Source organism: Saccopteryx bilineata, chromosome 3 (assembly GCF_036850765.1).
Source record: "Saccopteryx bilineata isolate mSacBil1 chromosome 3, mSacBil1_pri_phased_curated, whole genome shotgun sequence".
NCBI lineage: Eukaryota > Metazoa > Chordata > Mammalia > Chiroptera > Emballonuridae > Saccopteryx > Saccopteryx bilineata.
The window spans coordinates 183,588,122-183,615,241 of record NC_089492.1 but is presented as its reverse complement, the minus strand read 5'-3'; the positions used below and the strand labels follow the sequence as shown (position 1 = coordinate 183,615,241).

At 45.2% G+C, this 27,120-nt stretch overlaps 1 protein-coding gene and 1 long non-coding RNA gene across 3 annotated transcripts in view; one reads left to right on the top strand and one right to left on the bottom strand.

Annotated features, from left to right (window-relative positions):
- The window catches only part of LOC136330862 (uncharacterized), a 31,938-nt gene extending 29,545 nt beyond the window's left edge, over positions 1-2,393 (top strand). Inside the window, exons 3-4 of the long non-coding RNA XR_010730393.1 lie at positions 232-322; positions 1,058-2,393. This is a non-coding gene — a long non-coding RNA (uncharacterized lncRNA). The remainder of the gene's footprint in view (positions 1-231; positions 323-1,057) is intronic.
- A 5,708-nt stretch (positions 2,394-8,101) lies between these two features.
- The window catches only part of GFOD1 (Gfo/Idh/MocA-like oxidoreductase domain containing 1), a 157,770-nt gene continuing 138,751 nt past the window's right edge, over positions 8,102-27,120 (bottom strand). For both annotated transcript variants that reach the window (XM_066268366.1, XM_066268367.1), the window contains one exon: positions 8,102-10,184. In XM_066268366.1, the coding sequence (XP_066124463.1) occupies positions 9,265-10,184 (920 nt within the window). In that variant the 3' untranslated portion in view covers positions 8,102-9,264. The remainder of the gene's footprint in view (positions 10,185-27,120) is intronic.

Sequence of the window (27,120 nt, the reverse complement as noted above, 5' to 3'; positions counted from 1 at the left end):
CTAAGGAGAGAGAGAGAGAGAGAGAGAGAGAGTTTAATTTGATCTAAGGTGATCAGAATCTGTGTAAAATTAGGAGAGAAAGGTATTCCCATAATTAAAATATTTTAGAGGAAGTCTGAAAACTTCGATATGGTGAGTTCATTTGCAGAGCTATGGTGGGGTGCCAGCAACGCTACAGAGACTGTCATTGCTCACATCATCTCAGGAATTTACCCAGTATTGGTCCCGCAGGGGCAGAGGGGCATACAATGTGACATTCCAGAGGAGTGGCTGTAGACTCAGAGAGAAGATTTAAGAAGAAGCCTCAACTTGAACGAACAAGGCAAGGATTCTAAATGTTTTGCATCAGCTTTTTTTGTAGAGGTTTTTGACTAAGTAAGCTGTAACCTGGTTGTGACTTGGCCCAAATTTGGTGAAGAGGTGTCTTTTTTCATGCCTGTCACATACACTTTTTTTTAAGTGAGAAGCAAGGAGGCAGAGATACAGACTCTAGCATGTGCCTCGACTGGGACCCACCCGGCAATCCCCCTATGGAGCCATGCTCTGCCCATCTGGGACCACTGCTCTGTTGCTGGGCAACCGAGCTATTTTAGCACCTGAGGTGAAGCCATGGAGCCATCTTCAGTGCCTGAGGCCAACTTGCTTCAACCGAGCCATGGCTGCAGGAGGGGAAGAAAGAGAAAGAGAGAAGGGAGAGGGGGAAGAGTGGAGAAGCAGATGGTCGCTTCTCCTGTGTGCACTGACTGGGAATCGAACCCAGGGTATCCACACACCAGGCTGACATTCTACCACTGAGCCAACCGGCCACAGCCACATGCACTTATTAGAGAGCATTCCAGAAGGAGGAGCTGCTACTGCTGAGTGCACGTAGGGCTGCCTAGGAATACTAGGCACAGGGATCTTTTCCACTGAGGGTAGTGTGTGTTAATAAAATGGGAGCCTACTACTTAGAGTGAGGTGAAATTATGTATTTTTTCATGTCTATACAAAATTCTGCATACTCTGTGTATGTGTAATTCATTCTTATAACAGTTATAGCAGTCATTTTATTTTTCAGATTGGATCACCCAGACTTATCACAGCAGGGACTAAAAAGGCCCAAGTTGCAGAAGATAAAAGAAACTAAAGGATGGTCCTGTGTATCTGTGGCGGAGAGTAGGGGTGGGGGTCGTGGGCAGAGGAACACAGATTCTTCTTTGTTTTACTGGTAAGCAACCTGAATGACTCAATTGCATCATTCTTTAAAGCAACACTTCAAGAGACTAACAAGGCAACACTGATCATATCCTGTGATTTAGTAGGAGGCAATATCATCCCTGGTTTACAAAACAAGTATTCCCTGAGAGAAACCAACATCACAAAGAGATTACAAATCTGTGAAGGAACAACTAGCTCTTGGATTAAAAATATACACAAATGCTTGGAAGAGTTGTGTCTTCATCAGGGCTGGTTCCCAGGTCACTCTGCTGGGAGAAACCGAGAGGACAGGGCCCCCTTGAAACCATACTTTGTATTTACACAGGTGGCACTTTTGGCTTTGACAAAGCACTCTGTCTCCCTCACTGCCTTCTTTAGAACTACTTTTAGATCTATGACAGTATCATAAAGTGTGAGAAGGTCACATGTGCACTATAACAATTCATGAGAATAAAGGGGTTGGCTGCAATTGATTTTCTCAATGGATGGGCTGTGGTCTGAATGCATTAACATCAAAACCTGCTCATGAAGTAATGAGTAATAAGATCTCTGTTTTCATATTATTCTTTCTAATTCTCAGTTGCTTTGCTTGTTTTTAGTGAGAGAGATAGGAAGTGAGAGAAATGAGAAGCACCAACTTTATGAGTTGCAGCACTTTAGTTGTTCATTGACTACTTCTCATATGTGCCTTGACCAGGGAGGGGGCTCCAGCCAAGCCAGTGGACCTCTTGTTCAAGCCAGTGATGTTTTGGGCTCAAGCCAGTGACCATGGGGTCCTGTCAATGATCCTGCACTCATGCCAGTGACCCCACACTCAAGTTGGTGAGCCTGCGCTCAAGCCAGATGAGTCTGTGTTCATGCCAGTGACCTCAGAGTTTTGAACCTGGGACTTCAGAGTCCGGGTCAATGCTCTATCCACTTTGCCACCACCAGTCAGGCTAATTCTCAGCTGTTTTTAAATGAAGGGAAAGCACCACCAGAAAAATTACGTGTGCGCATGTGTGTGTGTGTGTTCTCGAAGACAGGATAGGGTGAAGAGGAAAGTCTAGCCCATCCAGGAGAGACCTCACGAAATGCAGATTTGCAATTAGGCTGAGCTCTGTTCAAGCTAATTGCCATTAAATACTGCTAAGAACAAAGGAAAAGGAAGCAAAGATGCTCTTGTAAATAGTCAACTGAGCCTGTTAGAAAGTGTCATTCAGGGCTTTGTGGGAAGTATTAGGTTAGACAGGAAATAAGTAGAGAATTCTAAAATTTGCTCCCTGACCTGAAATCTATATTGTCCTCTTCTTGTTTATCTTGACTAAGCTTTCACACGTGCGCACGCACATGCGTGCGCATGCGCTCTCTCTCACTCTCTCCCCCACCCACCCCATGACCCACCACCATTCCCACCCCCTTTCTTGCTTCAGGTTCCACAAACTGGCCAGGTATCTAGTTCATGATCTGGAGCAGCTGAGGCTAATAAGCAGACAAACAGCTGGACTTGTTCTCTTCATTCTTTATTTGCTCCTTTCATTCTTTTATCCACCAATGCAAGTTGTGGAGGACAGCAGGAAGCCACGAGTGCAGTGGTACATGCCAGCTAGCTGAGTGATGCTGCACACAACCCCTGGACACCACAGAGGTAACAGTGGGCATCAGCCCCTGGGCCGGGAAAGCAGACTGCACAGCTGAGAGCCCAGCAGGAAAGGCCACCTCCCACCATAGTTTGGCCTTTAAAACATGAAAAACAGTTGAATTCTTTGTCCTTTTATTTTTCTTTAATAACAAAAAAAGGAAAACCAAAACCTTCTATAATTTATATGCTATTTTTTGCTATCTACATTATATAGAAAATATAGACTCTGTTTATTTTATAACACACATATTTTCCCCTTGATAAATAATTCTTTAAAATATCTTGTATACATGCCTTGACTTTTTATACATAAGTTTGATTTTATACATATACGTACATATATACTCAGCATCTTTTAAAATCGACTTTCTAAGTTGATCTCGATTATAAGTGATGCAGTGAACAGCAGAGCTGGAGATTTTCACACTGTCCTTGGCCGATTATGGGAGAAGGCCTTGGAATTTCACTAGGTTGTTGGATATCACACAGGAAAATGTCTTTTCTTAGGGAGCACACTTTTGAGTTGGTTTGTGACTCAGAATCAGCGGCAGATTGCATTTATACCTTTACACCCTCTTAACTCTCATCTGATCTGATAGCTGCAGCTGGTGAATTTGATTTGTGTTTGTAAATTATGTTTCTGATTCCATTGCCCCTTTATTCTCGGGGTGGGTTGGGGTGGGGGCAGGATGGGGAGCAGAGTTCGCCATTGCTTATGACATCATGGGGTGAAAGTAAATCCAGTTGCATCTGAAGGGACTTCAGAGCCCAATATATTTAGTTCCTTTATTTTATATCCCCCAAGTGGTTAAGTGATGGCCAAGGTCACACCAACTGTTAGTGGCAGACCCAGAACTAGAAGCTGAGTTTTCTGTCTCTAAGTTACATCTTGCTCCACACACCTTCCTGCCTCTCAGATGGGAAGAGGGAGGCTCAGAGAGGTGCAATGGCTTGTCTGAGGTCTCATGGCTACTGGGTGGAAGAGTTGCAATTAAAACTTAGACCTGCAAATGGACTGTGTTCCCTGAGTTGTTGCAGCTGAATCAATTTTCTAGAAATTTATTTATATCTTGAATGTACTCATTAAAAACTAGCTGTTCAGAATATCTCATTGTGATTGTAAATGTGAACAGTTATCTAATTTGTATGGTATTTGGCAAATACGGGGACATAAATTTAGATATGGGCTTTTGGGGTTTCCTGAGGTCAGTTCTACTTATATTTCTGCCCCCCCACAACTCTCCTAGATATAAATTTCAAAGCCCTGAAATTTATGGAACAGAGGCCATGACATTGGGAAGCTCATTTTAAAACAAAAACAATCAAAGCCCTACATTTCAATTTCCTTTTGAGACAAGGAGGAGGGCCAGGAAAGAAGCTGTGTGAGTCTGGCTGGCTGGCCGCACTGCGGCTTCCCCACCCTAGAGGGAGGAGTGGGCCAATTGGAAACACTGGGCTTCAGAGGACAGCCCTGACGTTGCCTGTCTTCCAGGACTTCTCACAAGACAAGTGAAGACCACACCTCACCCAACCCATGCTGCTGTAAGAGATGGGCTCAAGTTCTCACACTGGAGTCTGGAGGTCCAGCCAGTACCATATCTGAGTGACCGCATCAGTTATCAGTGGAAAGCTGTGTACTACCAACCTTTTTCTTCCCCACATCACTGTCCCTACTCACTGGAGCCCCTGGGGAACCACTGAAGCATCTGGCTCTCAGGCTACTACAGTGTTGCACTACTGAATCCCCTTGAGTCTGTTTATACCAACAATGAGTAGAGGAATAACAAGACCACATCCTACACAATGGTTTTATGCTTAGTGTGGCAATCAAAAGCTTGCTGGGTGGGTGGCAAGGCTCTACAGAAAAATCACAGTGTCATGTGTCTCTGCTTAATAGTTGTCCTAGATCAAAGTCAGTGACCCTGGGCAAGTTGCTGTTCCTTTCAGAACCTCGATTATCTCACGTGTAAAATGGGAATAACAATACTCAATACTAAAGCGTTCTTTTTATGGATTAAATGAGATAACTGAAAATACCCTGCACACAAAGGATATCAAGAAATGTTAGGGCACAGAGAGTGCTCAGATTGCTCTCTGCACAGGGAAGAGGCTCTGGGAAAAGTTCATTTTAGTAGGAGTTGGCCAAGACTACCACTAGGGTCCAGATACACCTGACATGAAGGTATCTGCTGCCAGGAAGGCTAAGGAGTTTTCTGCGGTCCCTGCTATGCCTGTCCCATTGAAGGGAGACATTGTAGAGCAGCTGATAGTGACTGTGGACTCTCTCTCCAGAGGAAAATGCAGAGAATCCAAATAAGCCCAGAGCATGCCCACACGCTGTAGATGCCATGTAAAAGTCCCTCACCTATCCCTCCTCAGTATTTGGAATTTGGGACATCTGCAGGGGCAACCAGTGGCATGAGCCAACACTATCAGTGGCAGAGGCATCCACACAGGGTGGGAACAAATCAGGCAAAGGAGACTAAATGTGATGTCCCTAAAGTGGTGCCATTACTATGCTCATTCCTTGCAAATTAAGCCAAGAGGAAAGAGCTAGATTATCACTGGGACTTGTCCTAGATCAAAGTCAGCTGAGGGCACTATGAGGTGCTGAACTTTTTTTCAGCGAGCTCTGTTGAAAGCTTGAGATTATAGCTCCATATTGCAACTAAGTCTTGGTAAGTGGTAGGACAGGAGCAAAAGGAGCAGTAAAGAAGTACTTTAAATCTGCTGACTATAATTTTTATATTAAAAAAATAAACTAGGCCCTGGCCGGTTGGCTCAGCGATAGAGCGTCGGCCTGGCGTGCAAGGGACCCGGGTTCGATTCCCGGCCAGGGCACATAGGAGAAGCGCCCATTTGCTTCTCCACCCCCCCTCCTTCTTCTCTGTCTCTCTCTTCCCCTCCCGCAGCCAAGGCTCCATTGGAGCAAAGATGGCCTGGGCGCTGGGGATGGCTCCTTGGCCTCTGCCCCAGGCGCTAGAGTAGCTCTGGTCGCAACAGACGCCCCGGAGGGGCAGAACATCGCCCCCTCGTGGGCAGAGCGTCGCCCCTGGTGGGCGTGCCGGGTGGATCCCGGTCGGGCGCATGCGGGATTCTGTCTGACTGTCTCTCCCCGTTTCCAGCTTCAGAAAAATACAAAAAATAAATAAATAAACTATACTGGTCTTTTCTTCCTCTCATTCCTGCATCTACCTACTACATGCATGTCAGTAGATAACATCTGAGTACTTACTAAAATATTTTTCATGCTTTTTATTTATTTTTATTTATTTATTATTTTTATTTATTTTTTTTACAGGGACACAGAGAGAGTCAGAAAGAGGGACAGATAGGGACAGACAGACAGGAACGAAGAGAGATGAGAAGCATCAATCCTCAGTTTTTCGTTGCGACACCTTAGTTGTTCATTGATTGCTTTCTCATATGTGGCTTGACCGCAGGCCTTCAGCAGACCGAGTAACCCCTTGCTCAAGCCAGCGACCTTTGGTCCAAGCTGGTGAGCTTTTTGCTCAAGCCAGATGAGCCTGTGCTCAAGCTGGCAACCTTGGGGTCTCGAACCTGGGTCCTCTGCATCCCAGTCCAATGCTCTATCCACTACGCCACCGCCTGGTCAGGCTTTTCATGCTTTTTAAAAGAATATATATCCTGGCCATGGCCAGTTGACTCAGTGGATAGAGCGTCAGCTTGGTATATGGACATCCCTGGTTCGATTCTCGGTCAAGACATACAACAGAAGCGATCATCTGCTTCTCTTCCCTTCCACCTACTCCATCTCTCCCTCTTCCCTTAGCGCAGCCAGTGGCTCAACTGGTCCAAGTGTCAGCCTCAGGCACTGAGGATAGTTCGGGTGGTCCTAGTGTCAGCCCCAGGTGCCAAGGATAGCTTGGTTGATTTGAGCATCGGCCCCAGGTAGGGTTGCCAGGTGGATTCCAGTCAGGGTGCTTATCTTTCTCACTATCTCCCCTCCTCTCACTTAAAAAAACAAAACAAAAGAATATATACCTTTTCTATATACCCTAGCCTCAAATTAGAATTTTTATTTAGACACTATCACAGAGCTCAGAGGCCTTTGGATGGAAAAAGAGTCCCAAGTATTTTGGTTAAGTACAGAAATTTAAAATTGAAACCCCAGGAAAATCCCTCCTTAGGTTATAAACAATTTAGGAAAATGAGACCCGTAGAGTAATCTATGTAGTTTCCTTTTCCTTCATCCTTAATCACAGCCTTTCAGGATAGCTAGGAAAAAAAAATTCACTCCATTCAGTTTCCAGTATCCAGAAGGCAACTCAGGAGAACCTGAGCCAAAGCAGTCCACGGGGTGACTCGCTGCTCAAATGAGTTCTCGAGACTTCCACTCGATCAGATCTCCAGTTTTGAACTGATAGCTACAGAAGCTTGGCATGTCATCACAAAGTCTGGAAACAGATCAGGGACTGTAACGGACCATGGAGAGTTTCAGCTGACTAATCTTACCATACTGCATTAGGCCCTAAATGAAGTAGGCTGTTTCCAGGAAGACAACCCTTATTCTTCCATGCTAGAAAATGTTCACCATTCCCGCAATGTCTGGACACCCACACTGCACCAATAGGCAGCCTGGGCTTCACAGGACATTGTCCCTGGGAGGAGAATGGAGGGTGCAACTGATTGTACTCTTTGTTTTCAGATTCTGCCTGCTCAGAACCTGGAGAGAACTCTCTGCCCCTTAAATTCCCTTCTAGTTCTCCTGTCAGTTATCTGAAAAGAAGTCTAAATCTCAGTAGTATGAGCTGTGAACAAAACTTAGGTAGATTTACAAGCACTAGTTTCTATATCCAATCTTGGCAAATGTCATCTGTGGAATAAAGGACAAAGAAAAAAATAAAAGGATAATTCTCTGTTTTCAAAATGTATTTGATTTGTTCCTTTCAAGACCAGTCCTGAATCTTTGAGAGTGATTTTCGTGACATTTGGCGGGAGTAAGCATTTACAAACCCGTGTGTGTGCGTGCGTGCATGTGTGTGCATGCATATGTACGTGTCAGGCTGTTCCATTTTGGCATCACCTCCTCTGAGCCTGCAGTTTGCCCTCTCCAATAAATGCTCTGTACGCAGAGGTGACAAGACAGGAGAGGCGGGAGGCCAAGCTTCTCAATCCTACATGAAGATATACCTGAGAGGGACCTAACACCTCATTTTAGAAAGGCTGAAAATTATGTCCCTGTTGTCCTTTTGTTTTGTTTTGTCTAATACCTCTTCAATTTTTTTTTCAGGTATCACATTCATGAAAGCACAAGTCAAAGCTAAGGAAAAGAGCCTTGGCTCTTTTTTTTTTTTTTTTTTTTTCTTTTTTTTGGAAAGAGGATTATATCTAAATGGAAGTGCAACTTCCCTTTTACATCCACAAAGCTGCATGAAACTCCTAAAAGGCATTCCCTAGCTCGGTAGGAGAGATGGGTGTTGGAGCACAAAGCCAGTTCAGGGATGGCTCACTTTCCCTTCTGCTGGAGAGCTCCCACTGCACAACAGGGCACCCTGCTGGCCCAGTTCTTGAGGTTAGGGTAGCACAGGAGTTTGTAGTCACACCCATGCCTCCTGCTGCCTCCCTGGCCCTACCTGGGAAGACAGGTTACAGGACAACCTCCATACTAGTGTACTGAATCCCTCTTACCTTCAATTCTGCTCCATCAGAAGTAATGTTATAAGATGGCTTCTTGTAGTTTTTTAATTGCTGATAAATTCAAAGGCCTATGTCATCCTTTGCCTCCTCTCTTGCTCTTTCCTTTTGGCTTAAGAACCTGTCTCTCTGCTGGCCATTGTTGATACTCCCTTACCCCGCCTCAGGCCAGGTGAAGGGCAGTGGACCAATTAGGAAGACACTCCCTCCTGCTTCCTATGAGGAAGACCATCAATCAAGAAAGCTGTACGCTTTGCTGCTAAGTGCTTTTTCCTTCAGACACTTAAAGTAGCTTCCTGGAATTTGAATTTTCTCATGAGCCCACTGCACCCCTACCTTTCCCCAGACTAACAGGCTTGTGTGAACCTGTGAGGATGTGCCTTCTCCTGCCAATGTGTGTGTGGGGGGGGTGGGCGGCACCAGCTCAGCTTGCCCTCACAGGAGCATCTGGCTTGCAAAGAAGGCCAGGTGCAGGGAGATAAGGAGGAAAGCCAACCCTCCTAGCTTTTCACAGTGAAGGGCAGCAGAGGCAGCTAAACTCCTCCCTCTCATGCAAATGTCCAGCAGGGATGGTCCCAGAAAAGGCAGGCCCTCTGAACAATCCCAGGTTATCTACTTAGCATCCTAAAAGTCTCGTTTGGGGCCCCTCACCTGGGCTGGGGTTCACCTTCCCAAGTGCCATTTATGTCCATTGCCTCTCCACATCCCCTAACTCACTTTCCCCAATATCTCTCCCTGACTCTGGGCCCCACACAGAAAGCCTAAGTCCCCCAGATTCCCAGTCCATGCTAACAGTACAGGGACATCCTGCTGCGGCGCATGGCCTCGCTGATTAGATAGGCAGGGCTCAGCTCTGGTTCCTCTGTCATAATGGCAATATTCTGCCACTCGCCCGTCTGGCTGGACCTCTTTATTGTGTCTACCACACAAAGTGCGTACAGGCAGTCATCGAAGGTGGCGGCCATGGTGAGTGGCCGTCCATCCCATGTGCGCCGATCATCCTGGTCCTGGAATGCCTGGCGCACAGCCTGCATCATCTTGATGGTGCCACGCAGGTAGGGCGACGGGATGTCGCTGAAGGCCTTCTCGGGCAGCAGGGAGTTGCTGACAGGTGTGGAGTCCTGGAGAAGCAGCTCCTGCTCTGGGGCACTATTGCGCTGCCCGTACAGGTCTGTGCCCACCGCCAACAGGCGCCCAGTCGAGCCCACCACGGTCACATCTTGCTTGAATTCGCCTGGCACGTTGAAGTTGAGGGTGACAGTGCAGCACACCCCACCCTCCAGCACCATCTGGAAGGTGCAGAAGTCATCGCTGGTGATCTGGCGGATGCCCTTTATGTGGTCAGTCTGCTTCACAAAGGTCTTGAGCAGCCCGTGGACCTTGACGGCCTTCTGGCCAGTGAGAAAGGTGAGCAGGTCAATGATATAGGTGCCCACCGAGTGCAGGCCACCTCCGCCCATCAGGTCGTCACAGCTCCAGTTGTACTTCTTGCCCAGCAGGCTGCCGCTGTGCACCTGCACCTCGCACACCAGCAGCTTGCCCACGTAGCCATCCTCGATGAGCTGCTTCATGTGCACGAAGGCCGGCAGGAAGCGCAGCACGTTGCCCATGATGCTCATGAGCTTGGGATAGTAGTGGGCGGCAGACATCATGCGAAAGGCATCCAGCGGCGTGGCTGTGCGGTCGCAGATGACATTCTTGCCAATGCCTGCAGGCAGGGAGAAGAAAGAGCTGATCAGGGCACTGGATGGGGAGGGAGCGGAAGGGGGTGCTGGGGCCCCAGACATTATTTCTGGGATGGGATCTGATACTTTTATTATAATTAAAAATATTTTATAACACCTTTTATTTATGCAAAATAATATAATCTATATATTTCAATATTCTATAAAGTAAATATTCTGCTCACAAAAATTAGAGAATATTTTATCACTTTATATTCATTTTAAAATATCCCCTAATTTTTGTGAGCAGTATAGCTAAGTTGAATTACTTAACTTTAGTATTAAACCATCCACACTGATTTAAATATTCAATTAATATTTTAAATAGCCTATATTTTAGAAATATTTTTAAATATTTAAAATGTTTTAAAATATAATATAAAATACCTCATTTAATACTTTATGTATATGTCTATAATATTTTATATACAAATACATTACTTATAAAATAGATGTAAAATATTTAAATATAAAATGAGTTCTAGTAAACTATACAATATAATCTTCTTACATATATTATGAAATGTTTTATTAAAAGCATCTTAGATAAGAAATGCTTTAAGTTTTACTTTTATGTAAAACAAAATTTTTTTTTTTTTTGTATTTTTCTGAAGCTGGAAACGGGGAGAGACAGTCCGACAGACTCCCGCATGTGCCCGACCGGGATCCACCCGGCACGCCCACCAGGGGGCGATGCTCTGCCCCTCTGGGGCGTCGCTCTGTTGCGACCAGAGCCACTCCAGCGCCTGGGGCAGAGGCCGAGGAGCCATCCCCAGCGCCCGGGCCATCTTTGCTCCAATGGAGCCTCGCTGCAGGAGGGGAAGAGAGAGACAGAGAGGAAGGGAGAGGGGGAGGGGTGGAGAAGCAGATGGGCGCTTCTCCTGTGTGCCCTGGCCGGGAATCAAACCTGGGACTTCTGCACGCCAGGCCGACGCTCTACCACTGAGCCAACCAGCCAGGGCCAAACAAAATTTTATTTAAAATGTATTATTAAAAATATCACATGTAGAGAAAAGAATAGTGTCTCTATCTGGACAAAACCAGAACACACAAGCTTAAACCAAAGCCAAGGTCAGTCTGATTAAGTATGAGGAAGAATTTCTTTTTTTTTTTTTTTTTTTTTGTATTTTTCTGAAGCTGGAAACGGGGAGAGACAGTCAGACAGACTCCCGCATGCGCCCGACCGGGATCCACCCAGCACGCCCACCAGGGGCGACGCTCTGCCCACCAGGGGGCGATGCTCTGCCCCTCCGGGGCGTCGCTCTGCCGCGACCAGAGCCACTCTAGCGCCTGGGGCAGAGGCCAAGGAGCCATCCCCAGCGCCCGGGCCATCTTTGCTCCAATGGAGCCTTGGCTGCGGGAGGGGAAGAGAGAGACAGAGAGGAAGGAGGGGGGTGGGGGTGGAGAAGCAAATGGGCGCTTCTCCTGTGTGCCCTGGCCGGGAATCGAACCCGGGTCCCCCGCACGCCAGGCCGACACTCTACTGCTGAGCCAACCGGCCAGGGCCGAGGAAGAATTTCTTAATATCTTTCAGAGACCTAAGCTTTTACCTGTCTCCCCTACAACCACCAACAAAGGATTATATTTTGAGTGTTATCTTGCTTGTTTACTTTGTATTATGGATCAGGGCTGGCAGTGGTCACAGATGTGTTAGTTTAATGTTTTCTGCCTTCTTTCAGGAAAAGCCACTCTATCTGAGGGGTGGGCAGTGGCTGGTTGCTGCCATCTGTCTCCTGGTGAGGTTTAGTGCTTTTGGACAGTGCAGCTGAGGCCAAAGTTAGGCTTACATGCGGACTGTGATGAATGCATAAATTACAGGTAGGTGGAAGCCCTCGGGGGACTAAGTGGTTCTGGGTGCAGAGAAGGCAAAGGGCCAGAGGAAAGGAGAATGACAGGAGAGGAGACAGGGATTTATTCTGCAGAAGCCAAGAGTCAAGGAACAAAAACAACTCAACTGAGCCTGGAGAAACAGCCAACTGGAACTCAAAATAACACAATAACAACAATAATAAAAGAATTATACAAATTTTATTAGCAAGCCAGACTAAAGAATGCTAGGTAAAAAGACTTGGGGAGCTTCCAAGTCAAGGCCAGTGCCTGCCTGTGGCAGGACTCTGTTGTCCAGTCGTGCTCCGTACATAGACCCTCTGATGGGGGCCAGGAAAGCTGGCTTTCCTGATGACCATGAACGAGCAATAAGAAGCACCTTTTACTTTCAGCAACCAGGCTCCAGCAGAGGGATGAGGAAACACGGGTCTAGATTACCAAAAGTGCCACACACCTGCATAACCTAATGTTCTGATAATATGATACTGTACGCATCAGACTCATGTAACACCAGCTCATGCAGGCAGGAGCAGATTTACATGTAAATATTGGTAGGTCACTGCAGGGACAGGTGACAAATGCTGCCAAAATCTGCCTCATACCTGTTGGGTACAGGCTGTGGTCTCTTACACCTCCCTCCAGGCCCCCAAAACCGGGACCCCTGGCTGCCATCATCTTGTTATGCTCTACTGGTCATTTTAATGGCACATGAAAAAAAGTTTATCTTATATTTTCCTGTTATAAAAACAATAAAATAAAATAGTAAATAAATAATAAACTGGGAAATTTAACTCATACCCCACTTCAAAATAATCATTGACTGGGTAATTCTTTGCAGCTCTGCCGATGAAGATTCTGATCAAAGCTAGACTCCCTCTCCAGAAAATGCAATATGAACACACATGCAAAACTCTGCCCCCTTGGAACTCACGCATGGCGCCCCCTAGGTTCTGAGACATAGGCATCTCTTCCTTCAGACTATTATGCGTGTTGTGGTTTCACACTGTTCATTAAGTCCCAAGGATAAAGGCTGGGTCCTCCTTTATGCCCACAGCACCTAAAAGCTTGTCATGAATTTTGCAGGAATCCAGTGAGCATATGCCTGGCCCCCCTCTCTGACCAGTCTTTTGTGATGTCCACACTTGATAGATAGGTGTCAACAATATCTTAATGTATAGTATCTCCAGAAATCAAAAGAGACTTCTAGGAATCTACCATAAAGAAATAATCTAAAATGTATGCACAGCTTTTTGCCCAGAGATTCTCATGCATTATTTATTTAAAAAAAGAAATAAAAAGGCTGGGAACAATGCAAACGCCCAACATTAGAAGAATGGGTAAGTACACTGCAGCATAGCCATAGAATGGACTATTGTGTAGCCACTGAAAATGATGCTTATATTTTTAATGGCAAGCAAGAGGATTATGATGTAATGTTAGGTGAAAAGGGCTCTATTCATAGATATACTATGATTTCAACTCTCTCTTAGAAAGACAAAAGAAAAGAAAAAAACTTGAAAGGGACTACATCAAAATGTTTACAGTGGTCCATTGATTAGTAAAATTATGTCTGATTTTTATTTTCTTCACTACATTTTATTAAATTTTATCTTACTGATTTTAGAGAGAGAGGAAGGGAAGAAGAGAGAGAGAGAAGAACATTGATCTGTTCTTGTATGTGCCCTGACTGGGGATCAAACCGGCAACCACTGTGCTTCAGGTCAATGAACCAACTGAGCCATCCGGCCAGGGCTACATTTTTCTACATTTTCTAAGTTTCTACTTTTGTCGTCATGAAAAAAAAACAAAAACTTTTCTTTTGTAAACTCAAAAGAGACATGAAGACCTTCTCATAATGATAGGAGGGCCCTCCAAAGCCTAAGATGGGCAAGCATGTCCCAGAGCTAATGGACTGGATCTGTCCCTAGAGAGCTGGTGAAGGTGCCATGGACCCTGAACTTGGAATGTTTCAGAGGCTCAGACTAGGTTGCCAGGTCCTCTTGCTCCAAGTCCTCCGGACCTCTTTATGATCCTGGTGAAAGCTACAGTCTCTCTCTAGAAGATGCAGCTCAAACATACATACAAAATTTCATACCAACATCTCAAGCCCATGCACACACCCCCAGGTACTGAGAAACATGAATCTGCATTGAAAAGTGTTGGATACCTTCTTGACACCTTTATGACATAAGGTTAAAATAGAATTAAGCTGCCATACGCAGAGGTAGCAGACTCATCACAGATTTTTAAAACAAAGTTTGTTTTCTCTCTGTTCCAACAGGCTACCTCCACCCTGCCTCTTGGTGAGACTTCAGCAATGCCCACGCTGGAACCCTCAAGATCCTTGCTCTCTTTCCCAGCTTTCCCCCACCCAAGACAGCCCTGCAAAACTCCCAGGTTCTCAGCAGTGTGACAAGAATCAAGGGCTTAGGCTAAAGAAATGCCATTCTATCTTTGTCGTTTTTTGCTTATTTTTTCTGGTTTTATTTTAGCTTTATTGAGGTATAGTTGACATAAAATTGTAAGATATTTAAAATGTGCATCATGGTGACTTGATACATGTATACACTGTGAAAGGACTCCCACCATGCATTTAATTAACGCTTCCATCACCCCTCATATTTATCTTTTGTGTGTATGTGGGAACATTTAAGTTTACTTTCTTAGCCAATTTCAATTATACAGTACAGCATTATCAACCACAATTACCACATTTTTATCACCTCAGACCTTATACATCTTATAGCTGAAAGTTTATGCTTAAAGGAATACAATTCTAATTGTAGACTTTCAGTCATCAGATGCCGTGTGTGTATGTGTGTGTGTGTGTGCATGTGCATTACTGTCATGTAGATTATTTCCTTTACCCCTAAAATCACATGCATTATAATGGGAACTTGCATTGTCCAGGCACAAAGTTGACATATCCCACAATCCTGGGTTTGTCAGATGCCACTGAATATATGCTGAATTTCTCCCAAAGAAAGCCCAAAGATAATACCTGCCTTTAACTTCTATCAGCCTGGGCTTTGAGTTTAGCACTCTAGAAAATACTACAAGTCTTTGGTGTCTTTGAGATTTTCATGTTTTAACACAATGCCTTTCTTGCCACTCCCAAAGAAAGTGCTGGAATGGTCTCTTTAGAGAAAAGTACCCTCTTTCCATTTTGTGCTGGAAAGGAAATAAGTAAAAGCAAGATCTTGCGCTCCTCCCTAAGCACAGGGACTGACATCCCTTTTTATTTTTTTATGATTAAATATTTTATTGTAAGAAGTCATTGTGACATCCGATATGAAAGTAAATTTAGTCCACCATGGAGGACTCAGTTTCTTAGGGACAGAAACAGGGAGAGGCAGAATGCCACTTTATGAGTCTGCCTCTAAAACAGCTATGGCTGATCCCTAATGGGAAACCATGAAGGAAAACTGGAGCTCTGCTCCACTCTGCATACCCTAGGACAGCCTGTGCCTCCTCACAGGAGGGCTATCTCCACCACCCTGCATTCATGATCTTTCAGAGGGTCATGCAAAACCCACTCTCCTTAGGTTTGGGGTTCAGATGCTCTTGTGGTAAGATGCTGTGTCCTTCTAAAGCAAAAGAGACAAGAACTTTGAGACCTCAGACAATTCTAGAGAAAATCATGCCATGGAGAATCAGCCCAAGGGACATGAAACATATGGACTCAATTTCACTCCAAATAAACAGGCAGGACAAATGGAAAACAGGGAAAAAAACCAAAACACTAAATGCTCAAGAAGTCGTTTGTGTTTTGCCAAGCCCTAAACACTTCCTGAGCAGTCGGGAGAGTTTCAGCCAAGCCCACTAGTGCTCACATGATGTAAAGAGATGGCAGGGGTTTTTCTGGGCACTTAGGGGCTCTGGTGGATGGCAGTACCCTGTGGCTTCCCTTGCAGGCTGTAAGCCATTACAGTATCATGCCACACTCAGCTCGCTCCTCCGACGGGTCTGGCCCTGTACCCAGAAACGGATGTTTTGGAATCTTGCCACGTTTGTGAAGGTTGTACAGTATGACTGTTGGGAGGGAGGTGGCAGAGAATGTAGCAGGGCTGGCCTGAGCACTTCGTAGAAGATTCATACCCCACCCACTTCCACAGATAACACTTACCTCTTTGCAGCCTGAGAACAGAAAGATGGGTCTCCTGGGTGGGGTGGGGCTAGAACCAGCTTTTTATTTTTCAAGACGAGAACCCCTCCTCAGCCAGTAAAGAGTTCGCTGCCTATAAAATGGCAGGATCTCTGAGCCTTCTCACCTATGTCATGGGGAGAAAATGAGATCGACGGGAGACTACTGGAGGGTAAAAGTGCAGTGTGCAAGGCGCTGTTCCTGCTCTTCATCAGAAGCTTTTAAATTAAATAATTTCAGAAGGAGCTTTACTGTCCTCCTGAGATCCCTTGTGAGGAAATGAAAATCTGGCTTCCTCCAAAGCCAGTGGAGTGTGTTCTCTGTGACAGCCAAAATAGCCATAGCACTGCTCTTGGAAGGACTTTCCAACCCATAGACTATAAAGCCACACTCAAGCAGCTGCTCCCCTCATTCTCTCCAAGCTCAGGGTCTTCAAGCTGTGGCTGAGCACCCATCTATATTCTTTCCAGAGACCAGGGCATTAGTCCATCCAAACAGCACTCCCCCAGGAACCAGGACAGGGGGCTTCCCATGGACCTCTCTGCTGTCCCACAGAGCAGCTGTCTTTTAATCTCCTCCTCCAGGTGGGTTATCCCCGGGTTTCTGGGGGATGTCTGCCACCAGCCACCGAGAGACCAGAGCCTGCCCAGGCATGATCAGCCTGGAGCTCCACAGCATCCCTCCCTGCCAGAACGCCTCCAGGGACACATTCCTTATCTAATCAATGGTGGAAATCTGTGAGGCCAGTGCTACTTTCCCAACAGCTCTTCTGGATTACTCCACCTATGCTGACAGTCCCTTATCTTCTGAAAGCCAAAATGGATGCTGGTCCTGCGGGCTGGCTCACAGCTGCCCTGGCAGATTGGCAGAGCCTTACAAGTCCCCCATCAGATACGGCTTCCTATTTCCTTCCTTCCCTTTCACAGAAAGGAGAGGGCTTTTTCTGCAATCCAAGCAGGGAATTCATTTTCATTTATACTCCATTCCTTCAACATTTCTGTGCTGGCCACTGGACCAAAAAATGACCAAGAAAGATGAATAAAAGCTCACAGTCTAGCAGAGGAGACTAACCAGGAAATGAGTGATTATGGGAGCTAATCGATTACATGAGCTCACAGATTATGAAATCTAATTAGAGGGATGAGTGGTAAGAGCACAAACGAAGGGCTGCCCAACTGATCAGTGCAAGGTAGAAAGCTTTGCTGGACAGGTGACATTTAAGCAGGGTTCTGAAGCATGTGTGTAAGAATTTACCTATTTATTCAGAAGCTTTAAGTCCCATTGTTTTAAAAAGTGGCATTTAACTCAGGACCTGATAAACTGCTAAACTTGGACTATTTACAAAGATTGCATATATATATATATATATATATATATATATATATATATATATATATATATATATATATAATATCCTGATACTCAATTTTCTGAGGGAGAGGTTCATTTGTGTCTTACAAGAGTCTATGATTCCAAAGAGATCAAGCAGAATTAGAGACTGAAGAAAGAGCTAAGTATTTGAATAGACAGGGCTATTTTTATAACAGCTCCTTCCCTGCACCCTGAGATCCAGGGCATTTGGTCAATTTCACTCACTCACTGCCATATCCATTCAGTCCAGGTCTCTCTTTCTCCCTCTATCCCCTCACCCCTCTGGAATCTCCTCTCTCCCCTGCCCCCCTAACACACACGTGTTTTCTTTCAGCTGAGAAAGTGCAAGAGAAGTGGCAACATCAGTTGGGTGACTTGTCTGAGCTCTACTCTGTGCCCTCTGGGTCTCTTCCACATCAAGTGGAAGGAAGCCACACTGGAGAAATCCCTCGTCCTCAATCCCCTGTGATTTCCTGATGAACCACTTCCCAACTCAAACCATAAGTCTGATCTGCTCACAATAACAATGACATAATTTAAAACAGCAACAACCGTTTATTGAACACTTAACTTCGTGCCAGAAGAGGCTGAGTATTTTACATATACTTCCATTTCTTAATGTACACTGTAAGGACCAAGAGAAGATCAGAAAATAAGCAGGGCACTAATGGAACAGAGAACTTAAGGGTTACAGGCAGGTTCTGCTCCTGTTCTGTTAGGAATAACATGCCCAAGGTTGTTCAAGAAGCAGAGACAGATAGGGACTCTGGGAGGCTGAGAGAGAAAAAAAAAGAAAGAAAAAGAGACAAACGTTTGCATTCTATTGGTTAAAAGACCCTTATCAGAAGTTTAGGTTTGGAATTCGCCAATGAGCTAGACCCCAGCCCCTGTTACTATGCTATGTGCAGCCCCCTTAGCAAATAGGTTACCACCACATCTGCTTCTGTATTAGGCTTGCTTGCTTAGCTTATAAAAAGATTTAGCTGTGAGCGCTAGGTGCGATTCCCATCTGCAGCTCCTTGTGAGCACAGGGTCTCTGGACACCTTGGGAATTTGCCCCTGCGCAGGTAAAACTGGCCAATAAAGTTACATCTATACTCCTGAAAGTCTCCGACGTTTGTTCTTGTACCCGGTGGATGTTACATACACAACCCAATTAAAGCAGATATCAATGTGAACACTGAGCCTCTGAGCGGGTAAGCAACTTGCCACCAGTTGGACAACTCAATGAGTTGTAGAGCTGGGATTTGAGCTGTGGCTCCAGAGCTGGTCTTAATTCTGCATTCCTTCAACACCCAGAGGATGACATTTACGTCCCTGATATCTGCCATTTTTCAGCTACGTGCACCTGTGCACACATGGGCAGTGCCAGCCACACAGGAGGCTCTGAGAACTATGCAAGGAGCTGTGGTGAACGTTGGAAACCACGGCTGTGGGCGCGGGTGCCTAACGCTCAGCTGCTGACCACCAGACGTCTCAGAGCAGCTTCACTAAGTTTGCATTCTACTTTCTGACTTGAGGTGGAAATGGGCCAGCCAGGGTGACCATCTTCAGCTCCTTTTGTCAAGGCCCCTGATGCCATCAGGGAGAGTTGGAAGGAGGGGGGGGCAATCAAAGAAAGGAAGTCAGCATGGCTGATATAAAAGGGATTTGAAATTGATATAGAAGGGACTTGAAATTGAACTCAAGTAGGTGTTCAAGTGCTTTTCTAGAGCCAATCTGCCCTTAAAGGCCAGCCCCTGTACCAAGCCTTTTTATGGACATTCCTCCACTACTCAAGCCTGTTGTCTAAGCCTTCCTTTTGCACAGAAATCCCTATCAGGAGTTAAATGTTCTCAAATGGCTTAATGCACCTTTGTATCATCTAGTTATTGAGCACCTAACACCCATGACAGGAACAGTACTCTGGAAACACTTTCCATTTTTGATTTCCTCATTGGTACATCCCACACATCTCCACCACTATGGCTTACACTTGTTAAGAATGAGAACACGGTGTTGGAAAGTCACTAGCCAGCTCCTCCTCACCTGGGCATTCCCCAGGAGAGAAAAGAATGGCTGCCACTTCTAGCCCAGGGGAGACCAAGAATCAAGGTTTAGAAATAGCAAGTAGGCATGCGAGAGCCAGAGACTTCGAGACTACTAGCAGCCAGTTTCCCAGGTAGGTAGCCTGAGGCAGCCTTTCCTATTCATAATGTATGGGTGTTGTGTTAAGCGGCTGTGTTTGTGGTAGTTATTACGGCAGCAATAAAAAAATGGACTGGTGAGGATTGTGGTATACTGGAGATGCACATGCCACATAACTGTGGAAGCCACCATTCAACTTCAACCAATAGGTGTCATGTAGAGCAGCGGTCCCTAACTTTTTTTGGACCATGGAGGTGGCACATAGAAACCCAAGTGTGAGGGGGCAGAGAGGTGGTAAGAGAGCCCATGAGAGGACCCGAGGCCAAGAGTTAGATGCAGTCACTATAGTGGTCAGGGACTTGGGATAGAGAAATGGCCAGGACTGTGGACCTCATCAGTTGAGTTCTGCTATGTTTCTCCCAAATAGCCAAATGACACGTTAGTGGTAATTATTCTGTGGAATGGCCTGAAACAGCCCCATTCTGAGCCTGTACCACCATTCCACAAGCCAGGATTCAGAGAACACCTGGACAGGGAACAGAGCCAGTCATATAAGCCTCACTCTCCCCATAGAAGCAAACACCTTCTGCAGTGGAAGGGTTCAAAGGGCAAAACACTGAACAGTTGGGCCACCAGAGTCATCTAAAAGAGATTGAGCTACTTAAAAAAAATGTAAATGATTGGGGTGGGTGAGATGACCAGATTGGACTATAATTCTGTCCCCTCCCTACCCACTAAAGATGGGGGCCCAGAACACTGATCAGATTGGCTGCAGAGAAATAAAAACAATCTATACTTTCTCTAAGCAGAGTGTGAATTCTCATCAAACACCCAAAAGGGTGGGAGCCTTGTGTTATCTCCCGAAGCCCCCAGCTCATCCCCCACAATGCCTCAGTACCTAATTGCCAATTGCAAGTCAACACTTTTGGAATAAACACTATCCATACCGTGTGTATAATATGAAAGAGAGTAGAATTTAAACTAGGCAACTTGAAAAAATGAAAGAAAGAGGGGAGGGGGGAGAGAGAGAGAGAGAGAAAGAGAGAAAGAGAAAGAAAAAAAGAAAGAAAGAAAGAAAGAGAGAAAGAGAGAGAGAAAGAAAGAAAAAGAGAAAGAAAGAAAAAGAAAAAGAAAGAAAAAGAGAAAGAAAGAAAGAGTAGGAAACTCTCCATTCAAGAGGGGTTATGCTTCAGTGAAGGGATCACAGGTATATTTACCTAGCAGGTTTTTGGCCTCTCTTAAAAAAATGGGATGATTCATAAACATTGGTTTTCTTTTCCCAGAGCCTCTATATCAGTGGTCCCCAACCCCCGGGCCACGGACCAGTACCAGTCCGTGGGCCATTTGGTACCGGACCACAGAAAAAGAATAAATAACTTACATTATTTCCGTTTTATTTATATTTAAGTCTAAACTATGTTTTATTTTTTTAAAATGACCAGATTCCTTCTGTTTACATCTGTCTAAGACTCACTCTTGACACTGGTCTCGGTCACGTGATACATTTATCTGTCCCACCCTAAAGGCTGGTCCGTGAAAATATTTTCTGACATTAAACCGGTCCATGGTCCAAAAAAGGTTAGGGACCACTGCTCTACATGACACCTATTGGCTGAAGTTGAATGGTGGCTTCCACAGTTATGTGGCATGTGCATCTCCAGTATACCACAATCCTCACCAGTCCATTTTTTTATTGCTGCCGTAATAACTACCACATACATAGCCTCTTAACACAACACCCATACATTATCTTTTGAGTTCTCTAGGTCAGAAGTCCAGGAAGGCTCAGCTGGGACTCTGCTTAGGGTTTTACAAAGCCACTCTGGGAAAGAATGTGCTTCTGAGTTCATAAGGTTGGTGGCTGAATTTAGTTCCTCAGGCTGTGGGCCTGCGGTCCACTCTGGCTGTCTGGCATCGGGAGGCCCCTGCATTTCTCACAGGCCAGTCTGTCTTTGGCTAGTCTGTCCTCGGGCCAGTCTGTCCTAGGGCCAGTAGCAGCACCTGGAAGTCAGTCCTTCTCAGGCTTGAACCTCTCTAAATTCTTCTTTTGCCACCAGCTAGAGCAGGGGTCGGGAACCTATGGCTCACGAGCCAGATGTGCTCTTTTGATGGCTGCATCTGGCTCGCAAACAAATCTTTAATAAAAAAAAATAATGTTGAAAATATAAAACATTCTCATGTATTACAATCCATTCATTTCCTATCGCTCATGTTCATGGTTGCGAGCGGCTGGAGCCAATCACAGCTGTCCTCCGGTACAACACCAAATTTTTATTGGATAATGAGTAACGTACATGGGTTGTTGTGAGGTCAGGAAGTAAACTTCCCTCCTTTTAATCAAATAGTCAGCTAGCTAATTGCAGAAACCTTTGTGACGAAGAAGATGGCTAAAAGAAAAAAAGATGAGGAGTATCATACTTTTCAGCAGGAATGGACAGAGGAATTCGCCTTTGTGGAGAAAGTAGGTTCTGCAGTGTGTCTAATGTGCAATGATAAAATTGCATCGATGAAACGGTCAAATATAAAGTGGCACTTCGACACACGCCATACTACATTTGCATCGAAATATACAGCGGGGACAGCAGGAAGAAAGCATGGCAAGAGCAACTGTGCAGAGTGCAAGCTAGTCAGCAGCAACTCTGTGTTTGGACCCAACAAGGTGACTGGAATTCAGCTAGCTTTGCTGGTGCTTTAGCAATTGTGAGAAAACCATTCACAGATGGGGAGTATGCCAAAACATTCATGTTTGATGTTGCCAATGAACTTTTTGACGACTTTTCGGATAAAGACAAGATAATCAAATGAATAAAAGACATGCCTCTGTCGGCAAGAACTGTTCACAATTATACCATCATGATGGCAAATCAAAACGAGGCAACAGAAGTGAAGGACATAAATGCAGCACCATTCTTTTCTCTCGCTTTGGATGAGTCAACAGACTAAGCCATTTATCCCAGTTCAGCGTGATTGCAAGGTATGCTGTCGGTGACACACTACGTGAGGAAAGTCTTGCTGTTTTGCCTATGAAAGAGACAACAAGAGGGGAGGATTTATTCAAGTCTTTCACTGAGTTCGCTAAAGAAAAAAATCTACCAATGGATAAATTTATTTCGGTGTGTACTGATGGTGCTCCGTGCATGGTGGGGAAAAACAGAGGATTCGTAGTGCTTCTTTGTGAACATGAAAAGAGACCCATCCTAAGTTTTCACTGCATCCTACATCAGGAGGCGCTTTGTGCTCAGATATGTGGCGAGCAGCCTGGTGAGGTGATGTCGCTGGTCATTCACATGGTCAACTTTATGATCACCAGTTTAAAACACTGCTGGATCAAGTTGGGAATAATTATCCTGGTCTGCTTCTGCACAGCAGTGTGCGTTGGTTGTCAAGAGGGAAGGTGCTCAGTAGTTTTGTGGCTTGTCTGAGCGAAATCCGGACTTTCTTAAAATGAAAAACGTCGAGCATCCTGAGTTAGCTAACACTGAGTGGCTCCTGAAGTTCTACTATCTCGTGGACATGACTGAACATCTGAACCAGTTCAATGTGAAAATGCAAGGCGTTGGAAATACAGTCTTATCCCTTCAATAAGCAGTGTTTGCATTTGAAAACAAGCTGGAACTCTTCATCACTGACATTGAAACAGGTCATTTACTACACTTTGAAAAACTGGGAGAGTTTAAAGATGCATGCACAGCAAGTGACCCTGCTCAACATCTTGATCTCCAGCAGCTAGCGGGCTTTACATCTAATCTCCTGCAATCATTCAAAGCGCGCTTTGGAGAATTTTGTGAGCACACTTGTCTTTTTAAGGTCATCGCCCATCCACAGGAATGTGCAGTGGACAGCACTGGCCTGAGTTACATTCCCAGCGTCTCCGTCAGAGTTTTTGAGCTACAAGCTGCTGACCTGAAGGCCTCAGGCCTGTGGGTGAATAAGTTCAAGTCAGTGAATGAAGATTTGGAAAGACTTTCATGACAGCAAGTAGAGTTAGCGAGCAAACACAAGTGGGGAGAAATGAAAAAACTTCAACCCGCGGACCACCTGATTGTCAAAACTTGGAATGCTCTTCTCGTCATATACCACACACTGCAGCATGTGAGTATTGCTGTACTGACAATGTTTGGCTCTACGTATGCATGTGAGCAGTCTTTCTCACATCTAAAGAAAGTTAAGACCAGCCTATGATCACGTTTAACGGATGGAAGTCTCAACGCCTGCATGAAGTTTAACCTTACCACGTATCAACCAGACTACAAAGCCATCAGCAAAACCATGCAGCACCAGAAGTCACATTAATGGTAAGAAGTACTTTATTCATCATTGGTTGGCAACAGCATAACAACGTTATTAAAAAGAATTCAGAGACTTATACTTCAAAAGTGTTACATTTAAATGCACTTTTTTATGTCTTACATAAAATGCACACATTTACTTGTATTTAGTGTTAAACATATTGTATGGCTCTCACGGAATTAATTTTAAAATATGTGGCATTCATGGCTCTCTCAGCCAAAATGGTTCCTGACCTCTTAGCTAGAAAGAACTCTATCTTTAAAGGGCTTCTGTGATTAGACTAGACCCACCCCATCATCTTCCTTTTGCCATATAACTAATTAAAGGCCAAGGTCATCTTAACATTACTCCAGCCCAGTCCACTTATTTGGGCATGAGCTCTAGAAAACCTGCCAGGAGGAAAATTCTCAACTCTTCTTCCAACATGAAGTGCCTCAGACACATGTGTACATTCCTTTCAAGCCTCCCCTTGTTTCTATGTTCTTTCAGTAAAATTTTCTCCATCAAAAAGAAAAAATCAATGAGGTACTCTAGACTTTTAAAATTCTATTAATAGTCTCCTTGTTGCCACAGAAATTGTGTCCCCAATTCAGGGCTCGCAGCAGTAATGGGAACAGTAAGGGGCAAGGAGTGAGTTTTGGTCTCCAAAATGAAATGAGCACAGGAAACTCTGGAACTGCTATGCATCCACAAGATGCCGCCGGACTTCCCATCAGCGTTGTGAAGCATCAAGCAGCAACACTGTCCCCATTTTTCCAGAATAGAAAACTGAGGCTAAGAGAGATCATAGACAGGGGGCAGGTCCCAGCTGCAAATTCAGATCTGTGATCCCAAAACCCTGCATTTCCCATTTTCCACCTAGGGAATTGCTACAAGAGGAAGGATGGAAGTGGGATGAAATGACTAAGCTACGGCGCTACCAGGCATGCTATTAAAAGAAGCCCCAAACCATTTGGGCCCCACTGGACCCAGTCCTGAGTTGAGAAGTGATTTGGGATTGAGAAGGCCAAGGAGGGAGGGCAAGGCTAGGCAGTGCTTGCAAGGGGTAAGAACAGAAAGAAGTGGAAGAACCAGAGTGGCTGCTGTCCTCCAAGGGCAGACGTCTAGCTGCTCCACATCGATGGCAGTGACCTGGCCAGAGCAGCTAAAAAATCTTACTGGGAAGGAGAGTGGCTGGGAAACAGGCCATTGTGGTGGCTGGGTTCGCACAGATGAATTAAGGAAGCCCAGCAAGGAAGGGCTCCAGCCTCTTGCACGCGGGCACCTGCCGTCTTTGCAAAAGGAATTGGCAACAATGGCCTTGCCACATACTTCACCTCCAGGGAGCAGTATGCCAGCAGCAAAGCCACAGCAAAGCCACAGCAGAGCCACAGTACCCACCACCCGCCACCCGCTCCCCCGTGAAGCCCAGGGAGGAGATCCTTGGGAGAATAAACACTTCGGTGTGACCAGAACCAGCCCAGGAAAGGAAAGCAAGCCCATGCTCCATGCTTTCTCACAAAGAAACAATGAAGCTCCCCTTCATCCAGAAGCAGAGGGAAAAATATAGCTGTGAGGCGATTTTCAATTCAAAAACACAGTGTTCTTGCTGATGTGGCCAGACAGCAGCAATAAGCCACAGCCAGTTCGCAAACCAGATCCAGTGCTCCGGGGTCATCAAGATAATTATTAACAATCCACTTCCCAAAGCACTTTCATCTACATTATCTCCACAATTTAGACCAAGTCTCTGATCAGGTATGGGGAGTGGTGGGAAAGTGGTGATGGTGAGAAAAAGAGGTAACCTGGCATGAGGTGTTTGTGTGTGTTTGCTTTCCCAGCAGCCTTTGCAGCAAAGGCATGAGCACACATCTGGGTTCGGCCAACCAGGGATACCACCTGAGCCTAGTACACAACGAAGGAGGAAGGTGGAGAATCCAGGCTGGCAGTGGGGACAGCAACACCCTATGTCCCAGGGCTGTGATACAATGATGACAATAATGGTTCCTGCAGTCAGCACTATTGCAAGCAACAGGTTCTGTTTATGTAGGCTAGTTTCTCTGGTGAGACATGGACTGCGAGTCCAGCTGCTACACCTTTCTTTGTTCCCTTTGTTTTCCAAGTGTACTTCCCCAGCCTGCCAACATTTCTCTGATGATCTAATGTCCTTTCAAAATATTCTGCTCTGCAAAAATCAGCTGGGTAGTTTCTATTGTTGGAGATTAAGATGCTTCTCTGGGACATGAGGTTTACAAGTTCTAGACCTCTTCGTGAAAAGGTTGATTTGGGCATCAAGGAGCTGCTGAGTGCCTATGAACAAAGTATTCCCAGGTCCAGCAGAATTTACTGGAAAGGGAAATGGAATGGAGGTTATGAAACATGGATTAAAGTTCAAATTTTGGCATTTGGAACTGTGTATCCCAAGCCATCTCATGTGCAGGAAGTTCAGATTACTTATCTATAAAATTGGAATAACACCTTAAAAGGCTGCCTGCCTTATGGATGCAATGATGTATAACCACTGTCCCAGCACATGAAATGTGCTCGAGAGTGTCTGCAGAAGTCGAGAAAGATCCAAATAAAAGCTGCTCATGTCAGTTCTCAGAGCGACAAGAATTCAATATAAGTGGGTGCCAGGAAGGTAAGTGTAAGGCAGCATGGCGAGTGGGTAAGGTTTCAGGACTTGAAATCAAAATGGGGTCTAAGTCTGACATTACCACTGATTCAATATGCAAAATCCATCTGTGCAACAGGGCTGACATCTGACCCTCCAGCTTCATCAGACTGCAGGAAGGACGGAATGAGCAGTGTATAGAAAGTCAGCTGGGTGGAGAAATAACAACTGACACAACAGAAATACAAAATATTGTAAGAAAATACTATGAAGAACTGTACGCCAAAAAAATAGACAACCTAGATGAAATGGACAAATTCCTAGAATCAAATAATCTTCCAAAAATCAATCTGGAAAAATCAGAAAACCTAAACAGACCAATTACAACAAATGAGATTGAAATAGCTATCAAAAAACTCCCAAAATGCCCTGGCCGGTTGGCTCAGTGGTAGAGCGTCGGCCTGGCAGCAAAGGGGTCCCAGGTTCGATTCCCAGCCAGGGCACACAGGAGAAGCGCCCATCTGCTTCTCCACCCCTCCCCCTCTCCTTCCTCTCTGTCTCTCTCTTC